Genomic DNA, 27,406 nt, shown 5'->3' on the forward strand with positions numbered 1-27,406 from the left:
CATGGCACCTGGCCAGCAGGTGACACAAAGTAATCTTTCAAAAGGTCACGTTGCTGCTTAGCAGCCAGAGTAGGGTTCCGTGACCTTTCAGCTGGCACACCCCAGACCATCTCTCCTCCATGCTCCCTCGTTGACACTGTGGTCTACATCCTCCCAGTCTGCCAGTGCTGGTGTCATGTAGGCCTCTGAACGGCGATCACAGAGGAAGTTGTGGAGGCATGCTGATGCTAGGGTGATCTTGGTGACACTCTCTGGGTGAAGCAGGATTGTGGAACGGAACACTCTAAACCTATTGGCGAGAATGCCAAATGCATCTTCTACAAATCTGCGCGCCCGTGAGAGCCGGTAGTTGTAGACCCTCTGGTTGTGGTCCAGCTGCCTGAAGGGCTAAGGTTTCATAAGGTCCGTTCTCAGAGGATATGCCTCATCCCCCACAAACATATAGGGTAGCACAATTTCAGAACCGGGAAGCTTTTCTGGAGGAGGAACATTCAGGAGACCATGGTCCAGTGCTTTCTTTAGATCAGAATGGGCAAAAAGGCCAGCATCCGAGACCCTGCCCTGAGTGCCAACACTAATGTAAATTAATTTATAAGTGGCATCTACAGCTGCCATCATGAGGACTGAAAATCTGCCTTTGTAATTGTGCCACATACTCCCACTGTGGGCTGGGGGCTGGATATATATGTGTTTGCCATCAAGGGCACCCAGACAATGTGGAAACTGCCATTTCTTCACAAAGTTCCTGGCAATTGCTTGCCATTCCTCCTCTGATTTTGGTGTCTGCAAATATAAAAGCATTACAATAGATTTATTTACAACAGTCAACATGAGAGGTTTCTTGACAATTAATCTCCTAGAGTAACAATTGAGTCTCAACCTGTACTGAATTTCTAAATATGAATTCAAGTCACCCTCCCCACACACATTTTTATAACCCTACTTAGCCCACCCATTTCAGCATGAACTAAATTGTACAATCAATTCTCCCCAGTCAAGCATACTTATAAAATGTTGTTTGTCATTATGAACTCTGCTGCGTATCTTCATATTTGTACATACAGTATGTCAGAATTTTTGCTGTTGTGATACTAATGATAAAACTATTAAGGATTTCTAACTTTTAGAAAATCATCTTCCATGACTTGATGTAGGGCTGCACACGTGTGTTTTACTATATCAGATACAGTAGTAGCCCCAATTCTGTACTGAAAACTCAGTGATTTGTAGGTTTCACCTTCAACAGAAGAAAGTAAACATTACTGTAAAATGAAAACATAAGAGACAAACCTGTACATTTGTTATATATACAAACCTGTTGCCAAGAATCTAAGGGTCAAGGAGAGCCTCTCCCTGGCCGTAATTGCCCGCCTCATCTTGGTGTCCTGTCTGGTGATCAGAGATACTCTCCCTAGCAGGGTTTCAAACTCATCCGAGGTCATCTGCAGCAGCTCCCTGAAGCCTGACCTGTCCTCCAACTAATGTTATACATGAAAACAAAAATCATATTTTAAATAAGCTTACCCTTGGCCATATTTAAAAACATACCCTTTACATAGACATTTTGAGTCCCACTAGTAATAATAACAATACTAATAATCATAAGTAATGTATAATGCAGATGATAGATAGATAGATAGATAGATAGATAGATAGATAGATAGATAGATAGATAGATAGATAGATAGATAGATAGATAGATAGATAGATAGATAGATAGATAGATAGATAAAACCAGGTTTTAACGTTACATTCAGTGAATATTGGTCACCACTGTTACAGCTAACTTACACACTCCTAATCAGTCTTGTTGCTCAACAGTCACATATCCTGTCTCTATATTAGAATATGTAGACACTTTTCTTCATAATAACTACATTTATTTTCATTTTACAGCACAGTTCTACACTACAACAGGTGACAATATCGCTTTTGAACTAGCCAGCCATTAGCGCCATAACGGTAAAAATTCAAACACGCCACCTTTAAAAGATAGCAATACTGGTAGTTAAATTCTTACCTCCAATTCTCGCTGAAGAACTGGCAATCCGTGTTGACCACGTCTCCCCAACCATTTTCTCATCCACAATCGTTTGCTCTTCCAATGAGTATTGATACAACGAGTTGTCGCGCTACAGTGTCCATTTTGTTTACATCCGCTTTTCCGCGTCTCCTCTAGATCACGTGAGGCGCTCCCTCTGGCAAGATAATCTTAGCAACATCTTGTAGTGTGTGATGCGCCGCGAATTTCAAATCTTGTAGTGTGTGCATGTTTAAGATTTGAGGGAAGATAATCTGCAAAGATTCTCTGTATGTGTGTGCTGCAACCAGATTTCATAATCGGTTAGGATTTTAAAAATCCTGTAGTGTGAGCCAGGCATAAGGCAAATGTGTTCTATTTGTAGTAGAGATCAACTGATTGAAGTTTGATACTGATTGTTTTTGTTTGAATGTTCAATAACCAATTTACAGAAATGATTGTTTCTCATTAATTAAAATAATTATTCATTCTTGCTTCATTTCTACTTATGACACACCAGTCTGAATATGATGTTACAGTGAACACGATATACAATAATAATTATTATTAATTATAAAATATAAATATTTAGTCATTATGAAAAAAATTAAATCTAAATGTTTGCAAACATTAATTATGGTTTCATTTTCTGCTTACGACACAATAGTAAATCAAATAATTACAACAATGATTTTGATATAGAATAATAATAATGAATTATACAAAAGTTTTATTATTAATTAATGACGATGATTATTACTCATGTCATTATACTTGTGCAAAATTCAATCTAAATGAGTGGAAATTTATTACACTTTGGTTTAGGTTAAAATGCTACACACTAGGGTATACCGATACTGGAAAAATACCGGTATATATTATATTTCAAACGGTACGATATCATAATTTTGCTCAATTCGGTATTTCATACGCTGCTGTTGCGAAATGCACCTGTAGGTGGCAGTGCTTCCCAAATTGCTGCGCAACCGGTCAATGTGACAACAGAACAACGCGATGGATCAAACAGATGAAACTCAGCACACCCAAAATTAATAAATAAAGAGAACAGTATAAGTGAAATATGGCATTACTTTGGATAAAAAACAGATGACAAAGGTGAAGGAACTGGCCTTACTGCACCTGTATGCAAGCGTTGCTATAGGCCTAAATCATGTTGCCACAGGAACACATCAAATCTTTTTAAGCATTTGTCGCTTGCTCATCCTGAGCTTTTCAAAGAATTAAGAGATCGACAGGTGAGTGCATCATTCATAAATTCAGATTTGATTTGACCTTTTATTTACATCTGATCAACGCACATTCAGATGTAATACAGTAAGCGCAAATGTGCATGTGAGACACGCTAGAACCAGTGAAGTTTTGGTCACGTAATGCATGCACTTGCATTTCATACAATCAAATTTTAATTGGATATGAATTAAGCAAGAGTTTTGCTATATTAATTTTAGTATCAATGATAAGAAGGGCATGTTTCTGATGCGCTGCCGACCACTAATATGAAGCCAGAGAGAGAGAGTGAGATTTATATTTAATGCTTTTTCTTTGGTTGAGTCTGAAATCTGAAACCAATCTGAGAGAGAAATAATAACATGATTTTGAATATTACTTTGACTGTTAGAATAACACTTTACAATAAAGCAACATTTGTTGCATCAATTGCACAACTTCAGTGCTATTTTTTTTCTTCAAACTTCTTCAAAATGAAACCTATGTTTCCGGTAGGTTTTTTTTTTTTTTTTAGGAGACATTTAGTTTGCACTGTGTTTGCACTGAAAAGATAAGATTTGAATATATTTTCATCTTATTACTTCAGTTAGCATATTTTGTTTTTCTCCAACATCAAAATGTAACCTATGTTCCCTTTAGGTTTTTTGTTACAGTTTGATACAAAGGTATTAACATATGAATCTGTTTTTATTATTATTATTAATAATATATTTTTTTAATTCACTTATGTTTTGAGGCTGGTTATTTGTCATCTATGGTATCGATTTAGTATCGATACCGAGGTACTACATTCTGGTATCGTACCAAAGCCAAAATTATGGTATCGAGCCATCCCTACTACACACTTGGAATTAATGAAAAAAAGACATATACGCAAACATTACATAAGTTACTTAACCTGCAAACACTGTTGTTTCCGGTTGAACAGCATTGTTGGGTCTTTATGGACCAACCGACTTAATTCTGATTACATGTAGTGACAGACATGATATCAAAGAACTAATGAACAGATGAAGTTAAAACTGTAAATATGTAGTATAAATTACATCATGATATATATATAATTTTGAAATAAATTAGACAAACATTCTTTTTGATTCCCTGGGGGAAAGTCTTTCTTTCTGTATGTGTTCAGGTCTCTCCCTCTCCTTTATGTACATTAACATAAGGGCGAGGAAAAGTTCAGAGATATGAGTCAGAACCTTATGACAGCTCCACCTTACCCAAAAGCCCCAACAAATCCTTGTACAATGAGTCAACACAAAAATATTCATTGACACGTCCACTGTCATATTAATAATTTCACTACTGACACAAAAACCTCTGACACAGCAATCGGTGGCAAACGGCAAACTGCACAAAAAACAATGTCTTGCTGCTTCTGGTTCTTATCTTCCAAATAACACGGATCCTTCCCAAACGTCATGTTTAAAAACAGTTAAGCGCTTTGATTGAACAATATGAACAGATAAGGGGTTGAGAAGATCATTAATCTACTTTCTCAATTGTTAATGTGTGCAGTCTTCAGGACATTGATGCTAATAGGCTAACCAGTAAAATAGAGCTAATTTAACCCAAGCTTCAAAAATAAACTATGTTTATGGGAAAAAATGAAGTTTAAACTCACACGACAGATCTTGATATAATCCAGGACACCATATTTTCTTCAGGATTGAGCCGAGTAGAGAGAGATGCTAGCTAAGCTAACCTTACTTCAACTTCAGTGTTCAACTTCAGACGAGGACAAACATTAACGGCCTCCTGAGAGCCTCCGCTCGCTCATTAATCAGTATTACACACAAACATCCCGTATAAAACTAACTATGGAGTTAATATGAGTTAAAATAATGACACTCTTGTTGTGCCCATCTTCTTCGTGCTCTCGCCCAAACCGATGACGTTTCTGAAGGTGCGCTTTCACGTTGACGTCAGACATAATTTGATTAAAGGTCCCGCTTTTCCTGTTACGTGATTGGCTAATATGATTTGTTTACTTGAAACTCGAACATTGGTTGGCTAGATAAAATGTCTGTTAAGTGACGTCGTTTCGAAGACGCAAACATTACGCTCTCAGCGCATTCGATGCTGATTCGTTGAGAGTCACCTTGAAGAGGAACAGACCAATCTATCTGTCTATCTGTCTATCTGTCTATATGTCTGTCTATCTATCTATCTATCTATCTATCTATCTATCTATCTATCTATCTATCTATCTATCTATCTATCTATCTATCTATCTATCTATCTATCTTTAAAAAAAAACAAAATCTTAAATAGCACCTAAATAGAGTTTAATTCTTATAAAGGGATCTGTTCAAAGTGACAGATTTGAAGCATGGACCTAAACCGCTTGAACAAGGATCTATGTTATAATACACAGCTGCTAAATATATGAGGGAAAGTGTAACCAAAATGTTATTTTTAGACTACAGTGGGAAAATGCAAATAATTCCTGAATCACAGTTGAAAGAAACAGTAATTTCCCTTATTTGTATTTCCTTTTTTGATATTTAGCAATACATGCACTATTATTACAACAATATATCTGTTGTGAATATGTGATAGTAATCTCTCTCTGCCAGAGGAAGAATGGTGGTGATGCCTCCTAACTGATAGTACACCAAGCATAGCCATCTCGGGTAGCGGAAGACATCCAGCAACAGATGACATCTGTGAATTGTGGTCTCTCTTGACAATCTTGTTGAAATTCATGAATATTCCTATAAGAGAGCTATACTGTTTCGCAGCTTCATGTAATTAAACATCTGAGGTGTTAAGCATCTGATTTTCTCTTTGTGTATTAAGTACATATTGAGGTAATATAATGGCACTTGGCAGAGGGTAATTATTTCTTTCAGCTTTATCCTTTCTTTCATCTGTAATTTGTTTAATGTTCACATAATAATGGCTCTGCTACAGTGAAGACCTATTATGCAATAAATTCAACTATACAGTCACAGTATATGTTGTAATTACATATTATATACACACTGCATGTAAAGAAAATGAAAAATGTGTTACTTTTGTGTACATTTTGTGGTGTTCTCTCCGCTGCTGCTTCTAATCATTGATGTTCAATAAGACGTTCTAAGCATTGATGTTAATTTTTGGCAGGCACAGATGAGCCGTCCTGCTTTCAGCAGAGTGTCTGCAGGACCAACAATCTCAGCGGCACTCTATGATTTGTGATTCTATCAGCCATAAAGATATCTGTTTCCATCTTCTGCTCTGACCTAAAGGTGACACAGACTGATTGTATCCAGGTGATATGCTCCCCATATATCAGAGCTCCTCTTGTGCTCATCATCGAACAGCCCACAGGTCAGCTATTGGAGTAGCTATATACTTGCAAAAGCGTGAAACACAATTGGGCACAAAAGGTAAAATGATTTTCATCTGTGTGGTTGTAAGACAGAATGGAAAGAAATAACATACTGTGTATTTTTTAATACTTTACTTACTTACTTTTGTCATTTAGCAGACGCTTTTGTCCAAAGCGACATACAAATAAGAAAAAGTAACTAAAACTAAAAGTTACAACTCTATAAATACTATAATAATAGCATTATTCATATCAAAATAATATTTTTATAGAATTATTATTATATCAATCATATTTTAATTATTAGGTGTATAGTTTATAATTATTTATTAATTTATATTTTATTATAGTTATACAGAAGTATGATTGTCTCATAAATATAAAAATAAAAGTAATGTTATTATTTTTTTTTTAATAAAACTGAATTTATTGATTTATTTATTTATTATTATTGATTGTTTTTATTTTCTTCATTCCTGGGGCCTGTACCATGAAGCCGGATTGGACTGGTTTGGTTTTGTCAACTCAAAACTAATCCTGTAACCCTGAGTTTGTTCAGCCACCATCATGGTACAGGCCCCTGCACTGCCTGTTAATGAACCAAATACAACAACTAAGCACTATTTTCCTCACACTGGCGTATAGTGTGAAAGCAGCTAGTCTCCCATTGAGAATGAATCAATCTGGCGGACGTAGAAATCTCCCTGCTGCGGTTTTGCATGGACTTGTGAGTTGTGTGGCGGAGGGATACCAGTTTTACGTTCGCAGTGATCCGGTGCAGTGTTCAGTTTCACGGAGCGCGCCAGCGATCTTTCGCGGGTGGAGGCTGAGAGAAATTTAAATGCCCCGGGTTGCGCTCGACACGCAAAAAGGCGAAACAAATCACGGTTCTTTCTTTCTTTTTGTTCAGAACGCAGTTTGACGGTGTAAATGTGCGGTCGGTAGGGTGCGAGTGTTGAAGTTTTCGAGGGTTTTTCGCCATGGTGGTCGGGAAGCGGTTCCTGTGCGTGAGCGGAGAAGAGCCGCTGGAGCCCGCGCACATCGCGAGCTGGTCATGGCGAGCCGGAGTCATCCGAGCCGTCACTCACAGCGACCACGACAATCCCGAACTGACGGTAAGTCAACGGCAAACATGCGGCGAAATATACATTTGACGAGCGGGAGATTTCAGTGAGGATATGGCGTTTTGAAATAGCCTGTTAAACGTCAGCTTATTCTAGGTTTTATCGCTTGGCAAGTTACATGGAAACAGGCTTGGAAGTCAGTCAGGCAATGGAGTCATGTAGTAGAGCTCTATTTGGATCCCAGATTGTAATATTAGTTGTCAGCTTGTCACTCCGATTAAAAAACCTGCTTTTTGTATATGACGTTTTGCTGAACGCTGACATGTAACGAGGTAATGTTTAAATGTTTTGCTCCAAAATTTCTCAGTGAAATATTTGAAATACTGATTCATAGTATATTTCCCTGTCAGGCATAAGCTTGCTTTGCTGCATTGCTTTCATCAGACCTCAGCGTTGGCATGATAGTACATCTTGCAATCTAGTATTTTGCAAACAGATGGACCAAATGTAACACATCTGTGTAAATGGTCAGGGCCATAAAACAATTCTGACACATTTTCATTCATGAATGCATAGTAAATAAGTTCCCGGATGTTTATAGATAATTTATCAGTGGTAAAACATAATAACATATACATAAATCTACCCAACCCCTTCATAAAAATGTTGTAGCGTTGTTAAAGGTCTTTAGATTTATTTCTAATATTTGCATTTAAATTAAATTTTAATTTAAAGACATTTAAAATTATTATTTCTGTTTTTATCGTTACAATTTGTACAGTTTAATATGTGCCCCCCTTGTTCATATATGTGTTACGTTCATATATTTTAACAATTTTATGTTATATTTTTTAGGGTCTCAAATACCTCCCCACTAATATATAAATCCTAAATTATAAAATATTGTTTAATATAATTAATAATAATATTATAACACTAAAGTGTAAAATGGAAGCAATTTAAATATTTTAAAATAAAGGTATAAAGTGGAAGATATTTAAAGTGTAGACCTTTACATTATTTTCCTATGTATTTGAAGCAAAATCTAGCTTGGTCTTTGATCAGCAAGACAGCTCTCATGCGGTGGAGATGAATGGAGCGGATCCAGTCATTGTGTGTATAGAGAAAGTGTGTACAGTATGCTAGCTGTTTGTTTTCAGGGCTGTGTCCTGAGGTCACCAACTGTACCGCTGCTAATCAGCACACAGAACTTTTTCCGCACTCAATAACTGCCCTGCAGCTGAAAGTTCAAGCTGTAAATGCTTTTGTTTCTTTGCCTTTTTAAAAAGTAAGAATTAAGCTTGTAGTCTGGTCTGGCTCCTGTACATTGCATGGAAATAAAAATAGAATATGGTAACATGGAAATGTAGTCATTTAAAAAAATAAAGTTGTATTGTTTTGCTTAATTTATAGTCCAAGTCTGAAGTAGATATTTTAAAAAGAGTTTTTCATGAAATAGCAGACTTTTCTACAACCTTGTATGTGCAGTATATATTTAGTATACGGTAAACAAGCATTTTCAGTGGCTTAAAATCACATCGTTTAGATGTGAAATTCTTCAGCCTTTTTTCCCCATGACATCGCACCACTATTATTTGCTACGATACCAGGGATGATGATGATGATGAGGATGATTATGATGATGGCAAAATCTCTGATTGCAAAAAATACCAATGCAGCTTTCATTTACTGCCCTCAATCACATTGGCAACAACTGGCTGTAAAGAGCTGGAAGTGGCCATGTGATTTGTGGCTTAAGAAAACAGCTCGTAACATGAGACTGGTGGTCGTTCATCGCCCTCCCCCACTGCAGCACAGCATAAAGACCGCTATGTTCAAGATTCAAGATTCAAGATATTTATTTGTCACACACACAATTATACAGAGTATAACCAGCAGTGAAATGTAAGTCAGGTCCGCTCCAAGGACAGAGCAATTATAAAGTATACAGATATTAAGAAAAAGAAAAGTAGAAAAAAAATAAAATAAAGATAAAAAATATAAATATAAATGTGCAGGTCAGTATGTTGTTGACTTAGATAATAATAAGAGGAATGTGCAAAAAGTTGTACAGGGTATTTAAATAGCAGCAATATGAGGTAGAGAAAAATTATGAATAGCTATTGATATGGTGATATTTACATGGAGTCATGTGATGTTATGACAGAGTTAGAGTTTAGGAGCCTGATGGCCTGGGGGTAGAAGCTCCTTCTAAGTCTCTCAGTTTTTGCCATCAGGCTACGGAAGCGCTTACCAGATGGCAGCAATGTGAATAGATGGTTACCAGGGTGATTAGAGTCCTTGATGATTTTAACAGCTCTACTTTTGCAGCGTTTGAGGTAGATGTCCTGCAGAGAGGGGAGAGCAGACCCTGAGATGCGCTCAGCTAAGCGCACAACTCTCTGTAGTGCTTTGCAGTCCTGATTGGAGCTTTTTCCATACCACACTGAGATGCACTGAGTCAATACACTTTCTATGGTCCCTGAATAGAAAGTTTTCAGGATTGCTGGTGAGACCCTGAATTTCCTCAGCAGTCGCAGATGGTACAGTCTTTGCCTGGCTTTCTTAACCTGTGTTTGGATGTGTGTAGTCCAAGTCAGGTTCTCGGAGATGTTTACACCGAGGTACTTGAAGTTGCTCACCCTCTCCACAGGGGTCCCACTGATCATAAGAGGAGTGTAGGGCTGCTGCTGTCTCTTCCTAAAGTCCACGATCAGCTCTTTAGTTTTGCTCACATTCAGAGAGAGACAGTTGTCCTGGCACCATGATGTGAGTCTCTCTACCTCATCCAAGTATGCGGTCTCATCGTTGTTGGAGATGAGGCCCAGAACCACAGTATCATCAGCAAATTTGATAATAGATGTGGAGCTGTGAGAGGGGACACAGTCATGCGTGTAGAGAGAGTAGAGCAGGGGACTCAGGACACAGCCCTGTGGGGCGCCCTACGTTGAGGGTGATGGAGTTTGAGGTGAACTGGCCAACTTTCACCACTTAAGGTCTGCCGGTGAGGAAGTCTTGAATCCAGTCACAGAGTGATGAGTTTAGGCCGAGATCTGTGAGTTTAGAAGCCAGCTTGATGGGGACTATAGTGTTGAAAGCTGAGCTATAGTCAATGAATAGCAGCCTTACATAATTCCCATTGTTGCTGTCTAAGTGTGTGAGGGAAGAGTGGAGAACGTGAGAAATGGCATCGTCCGTGGATCTGTTTGGGCGATAGGCAAACTGAAGAGGGTCCAAAGTATCAGGTATGGAGGAGCAGATGTGGGTCTTTACAAGTCTCTCAAAAACCTTCATGACTATAGATGTGAGGGCAACTGGGCGATAGTCATTCAGGCAAGAGGGTTTATTGTTCTTTGGCACAGGGATAATGACAGATTTTTTGAATGAGGTGGGAACCACGGAGGTAGCAAGGGACTCATTAAAGATAGACGTGAACAAACCAGCGAGCTGATCGGCGCAGGACCTCAGAATATGGCCGGTTATCCCATCAGGTCCGGCTGCTTTCCTGATGTTCACTTTCTTTAGCGCCCTCCGAACTTCATCCTCCGGCACGGTGATTACAGGATCATCGCTGCTCTGCCTGCTGCTTCCTGACGCGCTGGTCGGCAGAGACGCGCTGCCGCCGTTGCAATCGAAGCGGCCAAAGAAGGTGTTTAACTCGTCAGCCAGCAACAGATCTGCTCTCACCTCCGCGGAGGATTTGTTTCCAAAGGCACAGATGGTCCTCAGTCCCTGCCACATCCGTCGAGAGTCATTGAGCTGGAAATGAGACTCAATTCTCTCTCTGTATCTGTGTTTAGTGGCTCTTACTGCGTGACGGAGAACATAGCATGATGCTTTGTATTCGCTGAAATTCCCGGTCAGAAGAGCCTCATTATAAGCTGCAGTGCGTGTGTTAACCACAGCACGGATTGATCTGTCCACCCACGGTTTCTGATTGGAGAATGTCCTTATCGTTATTGCTTCTGTAGCTTGCTCGGTTAGCGTGTTTACAAAGCTTAATGCTACATCCGTGAACTCGCTGACGTCAGAAGAACTCGCCCGGAACATGTCCCAGTTGACGTCATCAAGAGCCGCCTGCAGCATAGCCTCTGAGTGGGAGGACCAGCACGTCACTACACACAGAAAAATAAGGGTTTAAAATTGTACCTTTTTGGGTACAACAGCTTGTCCCTGGAGCAGTACCCTTAAAAGGACATATTTGTACTTTTTTATCCCCAATAGGTACATATAAGTACCTTAAGTGTACGTATTACTACTCTAAGGTACTAATATGTACCTATTAGGGGTAATAAAAGGTACAAATATGTCCTTTTAAGGGTACTGCTCCAGGGACAAGCTGTTGTACCCAAAAAGGTACAATTTTAAACCATTATTTTTCTGTACTCTCTGCACCGGAGGTTCCTGAACGAGCCTTTGTTTGTATCCCGGTGTTAGAAAAATGGCGGCATGGTCCGATTTGCCAAAAGCCGGTAGTGAGCGGGCTTTGTAGGCATTCTTGAACTGAGTGTAGCAATGATCCAGTGTGTTTGGTCCTCTAGTTGGACAGGATACGTGTTGATGAAAGTTTGGCATGAGCTGCTTGAGGTTGGCTTTGTTAAAGTCCCCCGCGATGATAAAGGCAGCGTCAGGATGTTTGTTAATGTAGCTGCTGAGCACATCGTGAAGTTTAGACAAAGCCAAGCCGGTGTCCGCCTGTGGTGGAATGTACACAGCAGTAACAATGATGTTTCTTGATCCGTCGCCTTGGGGGGATATTGTTCGTCTCCGCGTTCCGAAGAATCTCCAGAGGCCATGAAGGATTCCTGGATAAAGTGTCCTGGAACAGGTTAGTGTAGCGGTTTCCAATGTCCAAAAGTGTTTCTATATTGTAGGTGATCAGCGCCGACATGGAATGTGTAGAAAGAGAAAGTAAAAGTAAGTAAAAAAGTAAGTTAAAGCAAAATCTCAGCGGAGCGGAGCTGTCCGAACACAGCGGTGCCATTTTGAGAGGCCGTTCCCTTGAACTAGAGTTAACCTACAGAGAGATTGCTCTTTGTTCGGTCTGACTGACAGTATAACCCTACACTGTTTTCCTTTGACAGTGAGCCTCCGTTTTCATATCTTCTCTAAAAAGTTTTATTGAGCAATCTTCTTTTGTTCACCTTTACTCTGGGAATAACAACAGATCTGTCTGATCCCAGGCAATGACACATTTCCTATCTTAATTGTCGGTGGATTAGACTTCCATAATATAAAGAACCTGTCTTGTAATCTTTCGCAGTTGTAAAATAGTGGTTCAAAACGAGAGATATGACACTTATCGGCAGGAGAGGTTTATGGCTGACAGGCCTGGAGTTTAAACATTAAAGGTGGATGGAGCATTAACCTGAATGCAGAGCATTCTAGCGTGTTCCCTTTCGGGGGCGAATTGCAACAGTAGTTTGCAAGGAGTGTTGAAGAACGCCGCATAAGTGAATGCAATGAGGTGGAAAAACATTTAACTTTTGTACTCTATTATTGGGTTAGATATATGCCCTCTCCGTTGTGCATTCCTTGTCAGGCTTCTTGTGAAAATTAACAGCCTTCCATTGAACGCTGGATTTTAAAGACTGAACCTTGTAGTGGACAGTCTATGGCTATATAAATATTTAAATGAAATACTAGCATACTGCTTGCAGAATACTGTCTGTTTCTGTTTGTTTGTATTCAGGAAAGCTATTTGTTTTCTGCAGCTGTGTTTGGTAGGACCCTATGGTTGCAGTAATTGTGGAATCCAGTCATGAAAATTTTAAAAAAGCTGGTGAAATTATAAAACCGATTTATTAGGCCCTTAGTTTGGTAAAATTACATCCAGAAATTACAAACCTCACCTGTAGTCTAATTATTAAGGCCAAGTCAATTGCATTGTGGGATACGTTATGTTGTTTGCATTGCACGTTAGTGCATAGAAAAAAAAATAGCAGAATACGCACAGTGTGCATACTGTACTGTATGTTACATGCTTTTGTAATCGTACCCAGTATATTCCAAACCAAACGTGCAATTTGATTACTTTTCACTTCTGTGTGTTTGGCATTTAAATTTATAAATTTAAATGTTAAACCTTTACATTTTCACATTTTTCTGCTAAATAAATCTTTCACTTTCTTCTAAAATAGTTCTCTAATGAAGATCATAATGTCACACTGCTTTTAGCCTGCAGAATGTGACGCATGTGCTCTTCTCAGAATCTGCCTGTTTAACCTGGACTGACCCCTGTCCTGTACCAGCCAGGCCTCTCTGGAAAAAAAACTACTCTCCATACAAATGTTACTGAGCTCCTCTGTTGCGAGAACAATTACATGATGATGTTTACTCAACACCATTTCATTGTTTGAGCAATACTATGCACTATGGAATTGCTTTTTTTGTCTATCTGCCTTAGTATGTTCTATTGTTTCAACTGTTACTAGTATAGTAACTGTTACTATACGTACAGTCTTGTGAGGACTTCCTTGATCATGAAGTTTGTCACTTCATACAATTTAGTCCTGCGGTTTTTTTTTTTTTTTTCTACACACAGATGACGTGACATTTTAGTCCTGTGATTGGACTGTATCCCATAGCAACAACAGCCCAGCGGTGTGAATCACCATGCAGGTTTGCGCTTAACTCTTCAAATGTGGAAACAGACACATTTTATTATCTGCAGTCTATGTGTGTAGGCTACATGTCATTTGCTGTGACAGTAATGAGAATAGTTGTGCCCCAGATAATGCACTATACACTTATACAATGCACTATGTACTCTACCATTTAGTTTCTGTATTTCATAAGGCTATTTTATCATCCATCATCGGTAGGGCTGGGTATCGTTCAAAAATTTTCGATACCGATACCTTGAGTTCGATACCGGTTCCTGAACGATACTTTTTTCGATACCAGTTTTATGAAATCAGTTTTAATAAGATTACATTATCTCAAAAAAATATTTTTTAATGTTGATATTTATACAGACTCAAAGCCTCATCTCCTGAGCCACTGCACAAAGGAACAAAATATATCCAACACAATAAATAAATAATTTTAATAAAGTTCAAATTGATTTCAGTTTACACATCTGTTAGGCTACGTTTACATTAGTGCGTGTTCATTTTAAAACACATCATCACTTCTAGGTTGTTAAAGACTTCAAGAAATTTAAAATCTTCATCCACTTTCATAAGTGGGTGTTTTATTTTCTTTCACCATATGTTTTATTGTTATTAAATTCTGGTGTAGTATGTCTAATTATTTGAATGCATAAAAACAACTTAGTTTATTTAAATTTATTCTTAAAATAGCCTTATGAAAGGTTTTATTTTTCCTCAGAAATTCTGTGTTCTGTATCTGGTTTTCAAATGAAGACATAAAACATTAATTTAATTTCTTTAAATTATTGAAAATCAAATTTATTTTGGCAAACAAAGGGGGTTTACTATTAAAATAAAAAAAATGGATTAACTGTTGTGTGATAATTTCAAAAAAAAAATAATAAAGTTTTAATAATTTTAGTAGTAGCAGTATGTAGCCTACTGTCCGCTGAACAATATTAATATATTTCTGCCGCAGTGTCTTCCAAGTTAAACCGAACTTTTATTTTGATGGTTTTCCGGGAATACCTTTACAGTTCTGTGTGTATATGATATGACGCTGAGTTTGAGTTTTATGAGTTTTACTCAAATCAAACGGTAAAATGCTCATTAATTGACTCTCACAGCAGTTCTGGAGATGTTGTTCATGTGTTTATGTCCTCATTTAGTTAGGCGGCAGACGCTGAAATCACCGCGAGCGTCACGCGAGCTTCAGTCTGTGTGTAGTAAACAAACTGCGCGATATAGAGAGCAGACTGCTCCGTGCGCTTTAGAAACGCTCTTGCGGATGTCAAACACTGATCAATCAGCACCGCACCGCTTCTAGTCAAACACACCTAGTGCTGCAGGCTTATTGGCTCACTGACGGTGATGAGATTAACCCCTTAGGTATCGAAATTTGGTACCGAACGACAAGACGTTTTTCGATACTCGGTGGTATCGAGGCAATTCGGTCTGTGCCTGAAAAGTATCGAACTCGATACCCAGCCCTAATCATCGGAATCTGATAGCCCTTTCACTACGTAAGAAAAGCTGTGACCATCGAGTGCATGAAGTGTTCATCAACACACACTTCATCACTACTCACACTATTTCTACAAACAATGGAATAGAATAGTGTACAATTATGCAAATTGGCACATAACATAATGTTAACGAGGATCAAATGTGTCATAACATAACATTTGCACAATCAGTTGAATTTTGATATGAAACTAAATCAGTTAATTATTCTAATTGCTTTAAGGCATCATAGGCATGCTTTTGATGCAAAAGGAGTGGCAAAAAATCATTCAAGTTAGTGGACAAAACGAGAATATCATTTATGAATATAATTCAGTACAAAAATGTATCAATAGAAATTCAGTTGAATTCAAATAAAAAATATTTTACCAGTATGTATGTACAGTCTTTATTTTTATGCTTGTTAGAATATTAAAGTGCATTTTTATGATTTGCTGGGTCGGATCATTTTATGACACAATTGGTCACTTGTGCGGTTTCATTTCAGTTAGGATGCTGTCCATATAGGAAGCAGACAGCATGGCAGCTCACTAGGTTTTGGAACAGCGCCTGTGTCTTCCTGTGAAATGGCTGCACTTCAGAACGGTTGAGTGCATACTTGAGCATTTAATTGAGGTAAACATACACAGGTGAAATCATTTAGGATATCAGTACAGTCACACATCAAAGTATGTTAACGCATTTATTGGAGCCGTGCTGGCTGACCTTTCTCTGTGCGAATGGACACATTAGCATTGGAGGTCTGCATAGCTCTGGGGTGATGCAATGAGTAAGTAGTGTCGTATATCCTGTTATGCTCGGCAGTGACACACACAAAACCTATTCCATTATTTCTGAATCACACTCGCATTAGTAAGCAAGGAAATTTATTTATCTTGCTCAATTGGAGCTGTGTGGGGCTTCCTGTAATTTCGGATGCTCTGGAAGTGTTAATGTTGGTTTCTGTGATGGTAGAGACTTTTTAGCTCGTGCTAAGACGGCAAACGGTCAGAAATGAAACACAAACAAGGATTTCTGTAGGCAGGAATGGTCCGCTGAGCCAAAGCAACTTCCAGCCCTATCTCCTTGTGCTGATCGTTCTCTGCTTTTGTCGAATGTGCTCTTAAGCGAAACCAGATGTCTGCCGTTTAGACTACTGTATATTCTTTTTCAGGGCATACTTTCACAATTCAAATAAATGGACTGTTACACTAAGGGCTCCGCTTTTTTTAGCACTTCCATCTGAGGTGGCAGTCATGCAATTTGACAAGCCTATTGGAATGTGCTCTTAATTAAATTTGTTTCAAACAAGTGAACTCTTGTTGGTAACACGACTGTGGGACGGACGATTCCAGCATGAGTGATTTGCTTTGAGAAACACTGTCCCACTTCCGGATAGCAATATTAGAGAGCAATATTTCAACTTCTCTCTTTGAATAGTCACATAAGTTATTGCCCAATGATGCATGTGGAAGTGCTGCTTGGACACAGGAAAGCAGAAGACAGAGAAAGTGGCGCAATGAAGCTTGATGTGGTAGAAAGAGTTTTTACTCAGACCTTTATGGGCACATGCTTTGTACCTAAATCCAGTTTAGGATAAAAATATACATCTGAGTTTAAGTGGTTGTTTCGTCTCAGTTTGTCTCAATGTCATGACTCTTGTAGCAGCTTGGCAAGATATTTATTTATTTATTTAGTCATTTAGCAGACGCTTTTATCCAAAGCGACTTACAAATGAGGACATAAGAAGCAATCAAAACCAACAAAAGAGCGACAACGTGCAAGTGCTATTACAAGTCTCAGTTAGCCTAACGCAGTACAGATAAATATTATTAATTTTTATTAATTTATTTTATTTTTTTAATAAAAAGACATAGATGAAATAAAGAATTAGAATAGAGAGTGCTAGAGTTAGAGGCTCAAGTAAAGATGGAACAGATGAGTTTTTAGCCGTTTCTTGAAGATGGGTAAGGATTCGGCTACACGGCTTGAATTGGGCAGGTCATTCCACCAGATGGGAACAGTTAATGAAAAAGTCCGTGAAAGTGTTTTTGTGTGTCTTTGGGATGGTACAATAATGCGTCGTTCACTTGAAGAACGCAAGCTTCTAGAGGGCATATAAGTCTGAATTAATGAATTTAGGTAAAGGGGTGCAGAGCCAGTGGTAGTTCTGTAGGCAAACATTAATGCCTTGAATTTAATGCGAGCAGCTATTGGTAGCCAGTGCAAATTGATGAACAGAGGCGTGACATGCGTTCTTTTCGGCTCATTAAACATTAATCTTGCAGTGGCATTTTGGATTAATTGTAGAGGTTTAATAGAATTGGCTAGAAGACCTGCCAAGAGAGCATTGCAATAGTCAAGTCTGGACAGAACAAGAGCCTGAACAAGGAGTTGTGTTGCATGTTCCGAGAGAAAAGGCCTGATCTTCTTAATATTGTATAATGCAAATCTGCAGGACCGGACAGTTTTAGCAATGTGGTCTGAGAAATTCATCTTATCATCAATCACAACTCCAAGGTTTCTGGCTGTTTTTGAAGGAGTTATGGTAGATGAGCCTTTAGTATTAGTATTTGAACTGGAAGGTGAGATTGTGATGAAGCGATGGGTTAGCTGAAACCACAAGCAGTTCTGTCTTAGCTAGGTTGAGTTGAAGGTGATGGTCCATCATCCAGCAAGAAATGTCTGTTAGACACACTGAGATGCGAGCAGCTATCGTCGGATCATAAGGATGGAATGAGAGGTAGAGTTGAGTGTCATCAGCATAGCAGTGATATGAAAAGCCATGTTTCTGAATGACAGAACCTAGTGATGCCATGTAGACAGAAAAGAGAATTGGTCCAAGAACTGAGCCCTGAGGTACCCCAGTAGTTATATGTTGCGGCTTGGATACCTCACCTCTCCAAGATACTTTGAAGGACCTATCAGAGAGGTAAGACTCAAACCACTGGAGTGCGGTTCCTGAGATGCCCTTTCTCAGTAGGGTTGACAATAGGATCTGATGGTTGACCGTATCCAAAGCAGCAGACTGATCTAGCAAGATAAGTAATGAAGATTTGGAAGCGGCTTTTGCAAGTCTTAGGGCTTCAACAACAGAAAGCAAGGCAGTTTCGGTCGAATGTCCACTTCTGAAGCCAGATTGGTTACTGTCCAGGAGGTTGTTCTGTGTAAGAAAGACAGAGACATGGTTGAACACAACTCGTTCAAGTGTTTTTGCAATGAAAGGAAGAAGGGAAACCGGTCTATAGTTCCCTAAAAGAGTTGGGTTAAGAGTGGGTTTTTTAAGAAGTGGAGTTATACGAGCCTGTTTAAATGCTGAGGGAAAAATTCCAGTGTGAAGGGATGTATTAACGATGTGAGTGAGTGCAGGTACAACTGCAGGAGAAATGACTTGAAGGAGATGAGATGGAATAGGATCAAGCGGACAGGTAGTAGGATGACTGGAAAGGATGAGTTTAGAGACCTCTGCCTCAGAGAGTGGAGAGAAGGATGTGAACGAGTGTATGTTTGCTGGAAAGATATGTTTGATAGATTGTGGTGTGGAAAATTGTGCAGTGAGGTTTGTAATTTTATTAATGAAGAATGTGGCAAAGTCGTCAGCTGTTAAGCTGTTGCAGATATCAAGGAGGTTGCTGAGAGCCCACATTTATTTAGTTTTGTTGTGCCTGGGGCTAAAAAGCAACACCCACAAGCTGGAAGCGGCATTGTGCAGCATGACACACCTTTAAAGAGAGGCCCAGTGGGAGGTGTGTACACGCTTGGAGCCGCAACAGCCTTTGAGGCACACACACACACACACACACACACACATACCTTTGGCATGTAGGGCACAGCATGTGGCTGCTGCTATTTAGATTTAGTGAAAAATCTCCAGGGAAATTTGAGTGCAATTACAGTGAGCAAAGGATTGTCCAGGAACAATGCTGAAATCTGGTCTATTCATCATGTGGTGGAACTGTGTCTGCTGCTCTCAAGAAACCTTTGATGCAAACATGTGCCAGTTTTTACATTTTTGAGCCCAGCATTGTTCTTTGTAGTGGCTGAATATCCCACAGTAAATAACATCTGGTTTTTGTATGACAGTGTATGTCGTGTAGCGATAGAAATGTATCAGCTGGTAGTGGATACAGCTATTAAGGGGTGTTAGGCACAACGTAAAGCATTTACTCGATTATGGTATTCAAGCAACATCGTAACTTGCATATAAATGTAAAATATGATGTGGAGTACTCCGGTGTGTGACCACTCGTGATCTGATCACAAAAAGCAGATGTTAATGCCAGGTAGACTATAGATCTGGGTCATCTAATCAGAATTGAGAGTCAGGACTGTCTGTTTTATAATATTAGTTATTTTAGTTGTAAAGCTACTTTTCCACTGATGCCAGACTCATTCATTTCTTATGATAAAAACCTTTGGCATTCATATGCATTCAAGTTCCTAATAGAAAGACAAAATGTGATTTGCAAAGACAAACTGTCATTTGCTAAATTGTCCAAAAATAGGCATTACCAAATTCAAATCAAATTCAAATTTTATTTGTCACATACATATACATACATAGTACGACATGCAGTGAAATGTATTGTACGACTGTCCAACAAATTGTCCAACAAAATTAAGAAAAACCTCAAGTTTACAAAAATACAAATAGAAAAAGTACAGTAAACATATATACAGAAATAAACTAGCAATAAAATAAAATAACAAATAGATATGAGAATAAAATAGATATGAAGAATAAAAATAGAATATAATTCTATATAGATTCTATAAAAAGTAAAGTGTATGTCAGTGATAAAGTGTCCGTGTGCTGTGCAGTGCAGTAAGTGTATAAGTGAGTAAAAGGAATACTAAAGACAAAGACAAATGGTATGTATGTATCATTCAACCATCTGGTTATTAAACTATAAAACCACTTATTTGTATTTTTTTTTCTGTGAAAAAGTTATATTATAGAAATATATAGAAAATGTGTATATATATATGTGTAGAAAAGTAATAGGCAAAAATTATATGAAATTGTGGTCATGGTGCCCGCAGTCTACTGTGAAAATGCTGCTATAGTTATATTTTTTTTAATCTATAATAAAATATTTTAAACTTCAGTTATTATTTAGGTGCTTCTAAAAACAATTAAAAGATCACTTTTCACATTTGTGTTACTTGCTTTAAAAACAACAAAGTTAATTATGTCAGATAGATAGATGCAATGAGAATAATCAGGCACATTCAGCTTGACAACATATAAGTCAAGTTTCACATATGTCTTTTTGTTGGTGTCCAATGGATTGTGGGTTGTCTTGCCTAGAGGGGATTACTTGGTGCATAACATCAGTGTCCTTTAAATGAAGGGCAAGGTTCTTCTGTAGTGTGAAACACTATTCTTTGTTTGGAAGTTCTATGGGCTTCATTGATTGGTTCCATACAGTGGAAACCTGACCTTTAGCAGATGTTTGAGGTCCTGCCACGACTCAGTGTGATCCCCAATCTAGACAGCTTTCTCCTTGTTATGTAGACCAAGGGGTGCTTATCTCTGACAATATACAAAAAAATGAACCATTGATGTATTTACATGAGGCAGTCATTCAATCATCACAGGGTTCAGAGGTGGTGATCTGTAATAAACATAGCTGATGACCTGAATACAGCTCTGATGTTCTCAGACAAATCCTGTGTTTGATTAAAATGATGCCAGATCCTAATGGTTTGTGTTGGCATGTAGCATATGAATGGAGGAAATATATCTGGAGATTCTATGTTTAATAAAATGTGTCCTCCATCCTACAGTGAGCACAAATGTGACCATGGACCACAGAACCAGTCTTAAGTGTCAGTTTTTCGAAATTAATCATCTGAAAGCTGAATAAATAAGCTTTCCATTGATGTATGGTTTGTTATGATAGGACAATATTTGGCCGAGATACAACTATTTGAAATTCTGGAATCTGAGGGTGCAAAAAAATCAAAATATTGAGAAAATCGCCTTTAAAGTTATACTTACGATAAGAAATTTACAAAATATCTTCATGGAACATGATCTTTACTTAACATCCTAATGATTTTTGCCATAAAAGAACAATCTATTATTTTGACTCATACAATGTATTTTTGGCTATTGCTACAAATATACCCCAGCGACTTAAGACTGGTTTTGTGGTCCAGGGTCAAAAATTATGAATTTTATATATTCTGAATGGTACACTAACACACATTATAATACTAATTGTACTCTAATATTAAAATACGTAAGACCACACATTTTAAAGAAAAAAATAATTTATATATTTTTTTTTTACTTTGTTCATAAGTGCTTTTCGTTACAAGTATTTGACAATGGTTGGTGCATGTTGCACCAAAAACCTGAAGGCTTTTTGAACTTTATTTTTATTTTATTAAAAATTTTTAAATAACCATTATTTACTTCTGAAATGGCATTTGTAGGCCAATAACGTTCAACACAGTTGTAGTAGCATACTAATGTATATCTTGAATAATGCCTACTGTTTCAAATAATAAAAACAATATAGTAGGCCGTAGGGCTGGGCGATTTGGCCTAAAATCAAAATCTCGATTAATTGAACATTTTAACTCGATTACGATTAATGAACGATTATTTTATTTATTTTTTATTTTTTTATTACCAGCTAGTAGCTGGTATGCAGAGATACCTTTTTGCCACCTTACTTAGAGTGGGAAAGTGTACATGATGCTTCCTCCACCAGTCCAGTGGATTTGCCTCACTATCCAGCATGGGGGACACCAAATAGCTGCTCATCTCTGCTTCTAGCGATTGCTGAAGTGACAGAGTGGGTGTAGCTGAAGGTATTGCCTCACTCCCTTTAAAAAAGCTTCCTAATGACCTCTTTTGCTTTTTTGCTACTGCTGATGAAGTTGTTGGTTCTGCAGTCTCTGTAATCTGACTTTCTCTGCAGACTTCAGCTTCTGACATCTTCTCCATCTCTGTTTTCACTTTCTCCTGAATGGTGGGGACATTGTGAGCAGAAATATAGGTAGCTTTAAATCTGGGATCAACAAAACTGGCTGTGTCCAGTAGCTCTTCTGTGATAGGATCTGAGTACTTCTCCTTAAGGTACCTGAGGATGCTGGTTTTGATAGTTTTAGTCAGCTCCACATCATCTTCCTCCTCAGCAAGCACTCGTGAATTGAGGATGTGCAGTACACGCTTTACAAATGAAATGGTCACATACTCTTCCCCTGATAGGGTGTCTGTGAACTCCATCAAGGGGGAGAGAGCCTTGCTGACAGCCTCCAAGACATCCAGGTCAGCCCACGATGGAACAAGGTGCCTGGATTTTTGTCTTCAGAAAGGACCTGTGTAATAGCTTTCCTTTGTTTGAGGACTCTTGCAATCATCATTTGCATCGATCCCCATCTGGTAACACATGCTGTTTTTAGCTTGTGTTGTGGCAGGTTCAGTTCTTGTTGCACCTTCATTAACGCCTTCTTTTTTTCCAGCTATAGGAAAAAGCACTGACTATGTTTTTGCACACCCCCACTGCACGTGTCACACGTTGATCTTTCAATCCATTTTCTGAAACACACAAAAATAAATATTTTTTTTTATTATTATTGACGATATTTTATTTATACCTAAAGCTTTAACAGTACCAAAATTAATGAGCCTCTTATATTTCTTAAATAATATCAGATTAACAACACATTTTTACAACACAATGATTTTTACTTTAATGATGTAGTGTTCTGTTACATTGTAATGTGAACTTAACATTGTAACACTGTAATATCAAGCATATTGTAACATTTATAAAGGTGCTTTATAAACAAATTTAGCTTAGCCAGAATATAGTAAACGCCAGTTTTAGAAAAATGTGATCGCGATGGCACAGTGTATCTTCTGTCGAGAGTTTTAACGAGGTGTTTAAACCCGCTTCGCTCCACTGTAGCCAAGGGAGTCATATCCTTTGCGATGTAATAACAAATAGCGTCAGTTATTTCTTTCCATCTTCTTGAACTCTTCTCATACTGTGTGGCATTTGTGAACGCTTGTGTTAAAGACATCTGCTTTGCGGAGGCACTTGTTGCTGGGCGCTTGTCAGTCTCTTTTTGTTTTTTTTTAGCCATGCACTGTTCATATTCAGTAACGTGATTGTGCTCCAAGTGTTGAAACAAATTGGTGGTGTTACCTTTGGACGTCGAAACTGTTTTTCTACAGTGTCTACATCTGACTTCATTTTGTTCGATGTCATCCTTACTGAAGCCAAAATGTGTCCAAATGACAGAGACTGCGTTTTTCTTTGGTACAAGCTGCTCTTGTTGCTCAGTTGTCTCAGTGATTAAGCTCTTCATGCTCGACACGTCGGCGGAATAACGTAATGTAAGGGAGCGGGGTCACGTGACTCCACACGCGGTAGTGTTTTAAAGGGAAAGTAATCGAAATAATCGACCTGGAAAAATTTGATCGATTATAGGTTCTGAATGTCGTCTTTTGTCTTTTGATTACTTTTCGATTAATCGCCCAGCCCTAGTAGGCCGTATTCAGTATATTAATTAATTTTGTGGCTCTCCACATGCTTGTAAATATAAACCTAGGATGCTTTAGTGATAAAATTTGAACACACCTATATAATTAATTGCTTTGTTTCCTTTCCTTCATCCCTGCATGCAAATGCCTCCCTTTTATTTGTGATTAGGAATTAAAACCATCTTGAGGGTGAAAATAAGCTGTAATAATTGGGTTAAATCTGGTGATATGGGCTACAGTGTGATTAAAGGAAGCTTTTCAAATACACAAAGCATTTGGGCCCTTAAGCCTAGCAAGAGGACCACTTCCACTGGGCAAAGATGCTTACAACACAATAACTTAGTATTAAACCTAATTAGGCTAAATTAATGCTTCATCAAAGGGGAAATAATGCTGAGGAAATTCACATGTGGATTTCTTATTAAGTTCCCAGCTCATGATAAACGGCTGATCCACTCTCACAAAGAATGATGCTGTTTGCGCTTCACTTTCTTCAGAGTCTTCAAGTCTGATCATTTGTCATTTGCGTGGCAGATTACATGAGCCACAGGAATATCACCATCTGGATTATGGGTTCTCTTCTCACACCAAATGAGTCACATCTGTGGATTATTCTGTTTTCTCTTGGATTTTCTCTGTGCATGTCGTGGATGAGCCACCACATGATGGCACAAAGCAGAGACCACAGAGATAACGATTTGCCGTCTTTCTCCCAGCTCCTTGCATCTCTGTTTCATAACCCGAAATTCATTTTCATTCTCTGTGCGGATCTTGTTTGCCGTGGAAAGCAGATAATCAAACAGACTTGCTTATGACGTGCCATTTGGAAGTCTGACAGTGTGAGCAGAGAGTCAGTGTGCAGGATGTTGGGAATTTGATGTGAGTGCAGCTCCCTAAAGGCTGGCTTAATGGGATGGGAGCAGACATGGCTGTCCTGTAGAGGGATTTAGGAATGAACAGTGTGAGCACTGTTTTCCTCCAGCTTGCTTCATCCCAGCTCGGTTGCAGAGCCGCAGGAAAGCACTGGGCGTATGTGTGTGTGTGTGTATGCAAGCATGTGTGTGTATGCAGGAAAACGGTCTGAATGCATTCACATACCCACTGCTGGAATTTTCTTTCCTGCAGGTGGTTGTTGGCAGTAGGGCACTCCATGTCAGGCATGAAGGAAAAGAAAGGAATGCTGTGAAAATATGGAATGAGAAATGGGCCGCATTGTTCCATTGGTAATAAGACATGTTTTGTGCTGTGCTCTGTTGTCAGTTTGTCTGCTACTAGAGACTTTGAAGAACAGGAAAATGGGAACGTTTAGTGAGAAAAATAGAGCCCTTAAGAAACAGAACATCTGAGAGTGGGATTTGTGCTCTTAAATATTAGACAAAACACAATCCAGTTATGTAATTCATTGTCAGTGTAGTCCTACACAGGTGATGAATCATGTCTCTTTAATGCAGAATAAATTCACTTAACCGAGACAAAGTAAATGACTGACGTGCTGCTATTGCTTTAAACCTCAAGGCAACACATTTTATTTTCTGATACAAATGAACTTTGTCATAGTCAAAAGAGATAAATCGTTCACATAGAGGTGTGCGATATGACGATTTTTGATCGTGGACGATAAAAATGTCTCCACGATCTGCTTTTGAAGAAATATAGTATCGTGCTCCAAAAAATATTCTATCAAATACAGTTCTGGTGCCTACGTCTCTATATACTGTACAACATGACATACAGCAGTAGAGTTACTCTGACAGGACACTGCACTTATTCGCGATCGCAAAAGTACATTATTTGCACACAAGCCTTGCTGGTTAAATGTTTAATTCGCGCGCTAATTTTGGCCTAAATATCTGCCATGTCTTTTTTTTTTGTTTTGTTTTTTGTTACCTTGAAAGGCTTTGTCTTTCTAGTTTGGCTGTAATGCTCAGACAGCTTGTAAAACCAAAATAGTAAAACTAACATGACAAAGAATCGTGATGAAAATCGTGAATCGTGATGTTTCTAAAAACAATTGTGATATGATATTTTTTCCATATCGCCCACCCCTACGTTCACCTGTCCTTTACTTTGTTTTCTGGGTTTCTACGTTTTATTATGTGAAATATGATGACTCTGTTACATGCTACGCCAAGGATTTCGCTTCAATAAAAGCATGTAACATTCCTGCGGTGCTGAACTCCAATCTCAAAATCCTCATGGATTGGGCTATATCTCTACCGGATTACCCTGAAGAATGAGATTATTTAGTCTTGGTGATGAATTCAGTATATTTAATTTAATAACAGCTCATATACATTCAGTCGTAAAAAGTTCTACATGTGAAGTCATAAATTGTTTTTGAGAGAAATCGTTTGTTTGGTGTGTGTGTACACATTAAATATAGGTATATATGCTGTATTTTGCCCCCTCAGTGTATTTTAATTATAATACATATCTTTAAAGGCTGTGGAAATATATGCAAACTGGCGCATATTTAATTACATAATGCACCATTTGCATATTTAAACATAACATTTCAGTAATGTTGTTACACCAAACAATTAGGGCTGCACAATATTGGAAAAAACTCACATTGCGATATTTTGTTTTTCTGCGATGTATATTGCGATATGAAAAAAAAAAAATAAATCACCAGATGACTTGAATAGCTGTATTTGGGGGGGAAAAAATCAACAATTGGGGTGAGTAAATCAGCATAGGAAATAAACAAATTACAAGCATAGATAAATATAATAGAACAGATATACAAATGAAATAAACAGTGCTTTGTATTTTTAAGGCAAGTCTAACAGTATTCAGGTACATAAATTGAATAATCAAATGTAAAATAACACTGCATAGAAGGGGTGGAATGGTTCAACTTTTTCACGGTTCGGTTTGTATCATGGTTTTAGAGTCACACTCAAAAAAATTATTCATTCTATGAAATCAATTTAATTGAGGGCAGGATTTACATCCAATAAATATGTGTAGCCCCAACTCATAAAAAACTAATTAATGCGATGAAATGTAATTGAGTTGGGCCAACTCAATTTTATCAAATATAGTTTAAATGAAATTGATACATTGAAGTGATTTTTTTATTTTTTTATTCTTGTTGAACTAAAACGTTTAACTGGAAAATAAATTATCAGGCAGACATCCTTCTAC

The 27,406-nt window shown here is 38.1% G+C and overlaps 2 protein-coding genes across 4 annotated transcripts in view; one reads left to right on the top strand and one right to left on the bottom strand.

Moving 5' to 3' along the window:
- Positions 1–5,181, bottom strand: part of LOC306852154 (receptor expression-enhancing protein 3) — a 42,415-nt gene extending 37,234 nt beyond the window's left edge. The window contains exon 1 of the mRNA XM_079388819.1: positions 4,896–5,181. Within this exon, the coding sequence (XP_079244945.1) occupies positions 4,896–4,927 (32 nt within the window). The 5' untranslated portion in view covers positions 4,928–5,181. The remainder of the gene's footprint in view (positions 1–4,895) is intronic.
- A 2,186-nt stretch (positions 5,182–7,367) lies between these two features.
- Positions 7,368–27,406, top strand: part of LOC306852398 (putative JmjC domain-containing histone demethylation protein 2C) — a 169,972-nt gene continuing 149,933 nt past the window's right edge. For 2 of the 3 annotated variants that reach the window (XM_079389161.1, XM_079389163.1), the window contains exon 1: positions 7,377–7,705. In XM_079389161.1, the coding sequence (XP_079245287.1) occupies positions 7,571–7,705 (135 nt within the window). In that variant the 5' untranslated portion in view covers positions 7,377–7,570. Of the gene's footprint in view, positions 7,706–27,406 lie in introns of all 3 variants that reach the window. The other variant, XM_079389162.1, reaches the window with a different exon arrangement.

Source organism: Barbus barbus (genome assembly GCF_936440315.1).
Source record: "Barbus barbus genome assembly, chromosome: 32".
NCBI classification, from domain to species: Eukaryota; Metazoa; Chordata; class Actinopteri; order Cypriniformes; family Cyprinidae; genus Barbus; species Barbus barbus.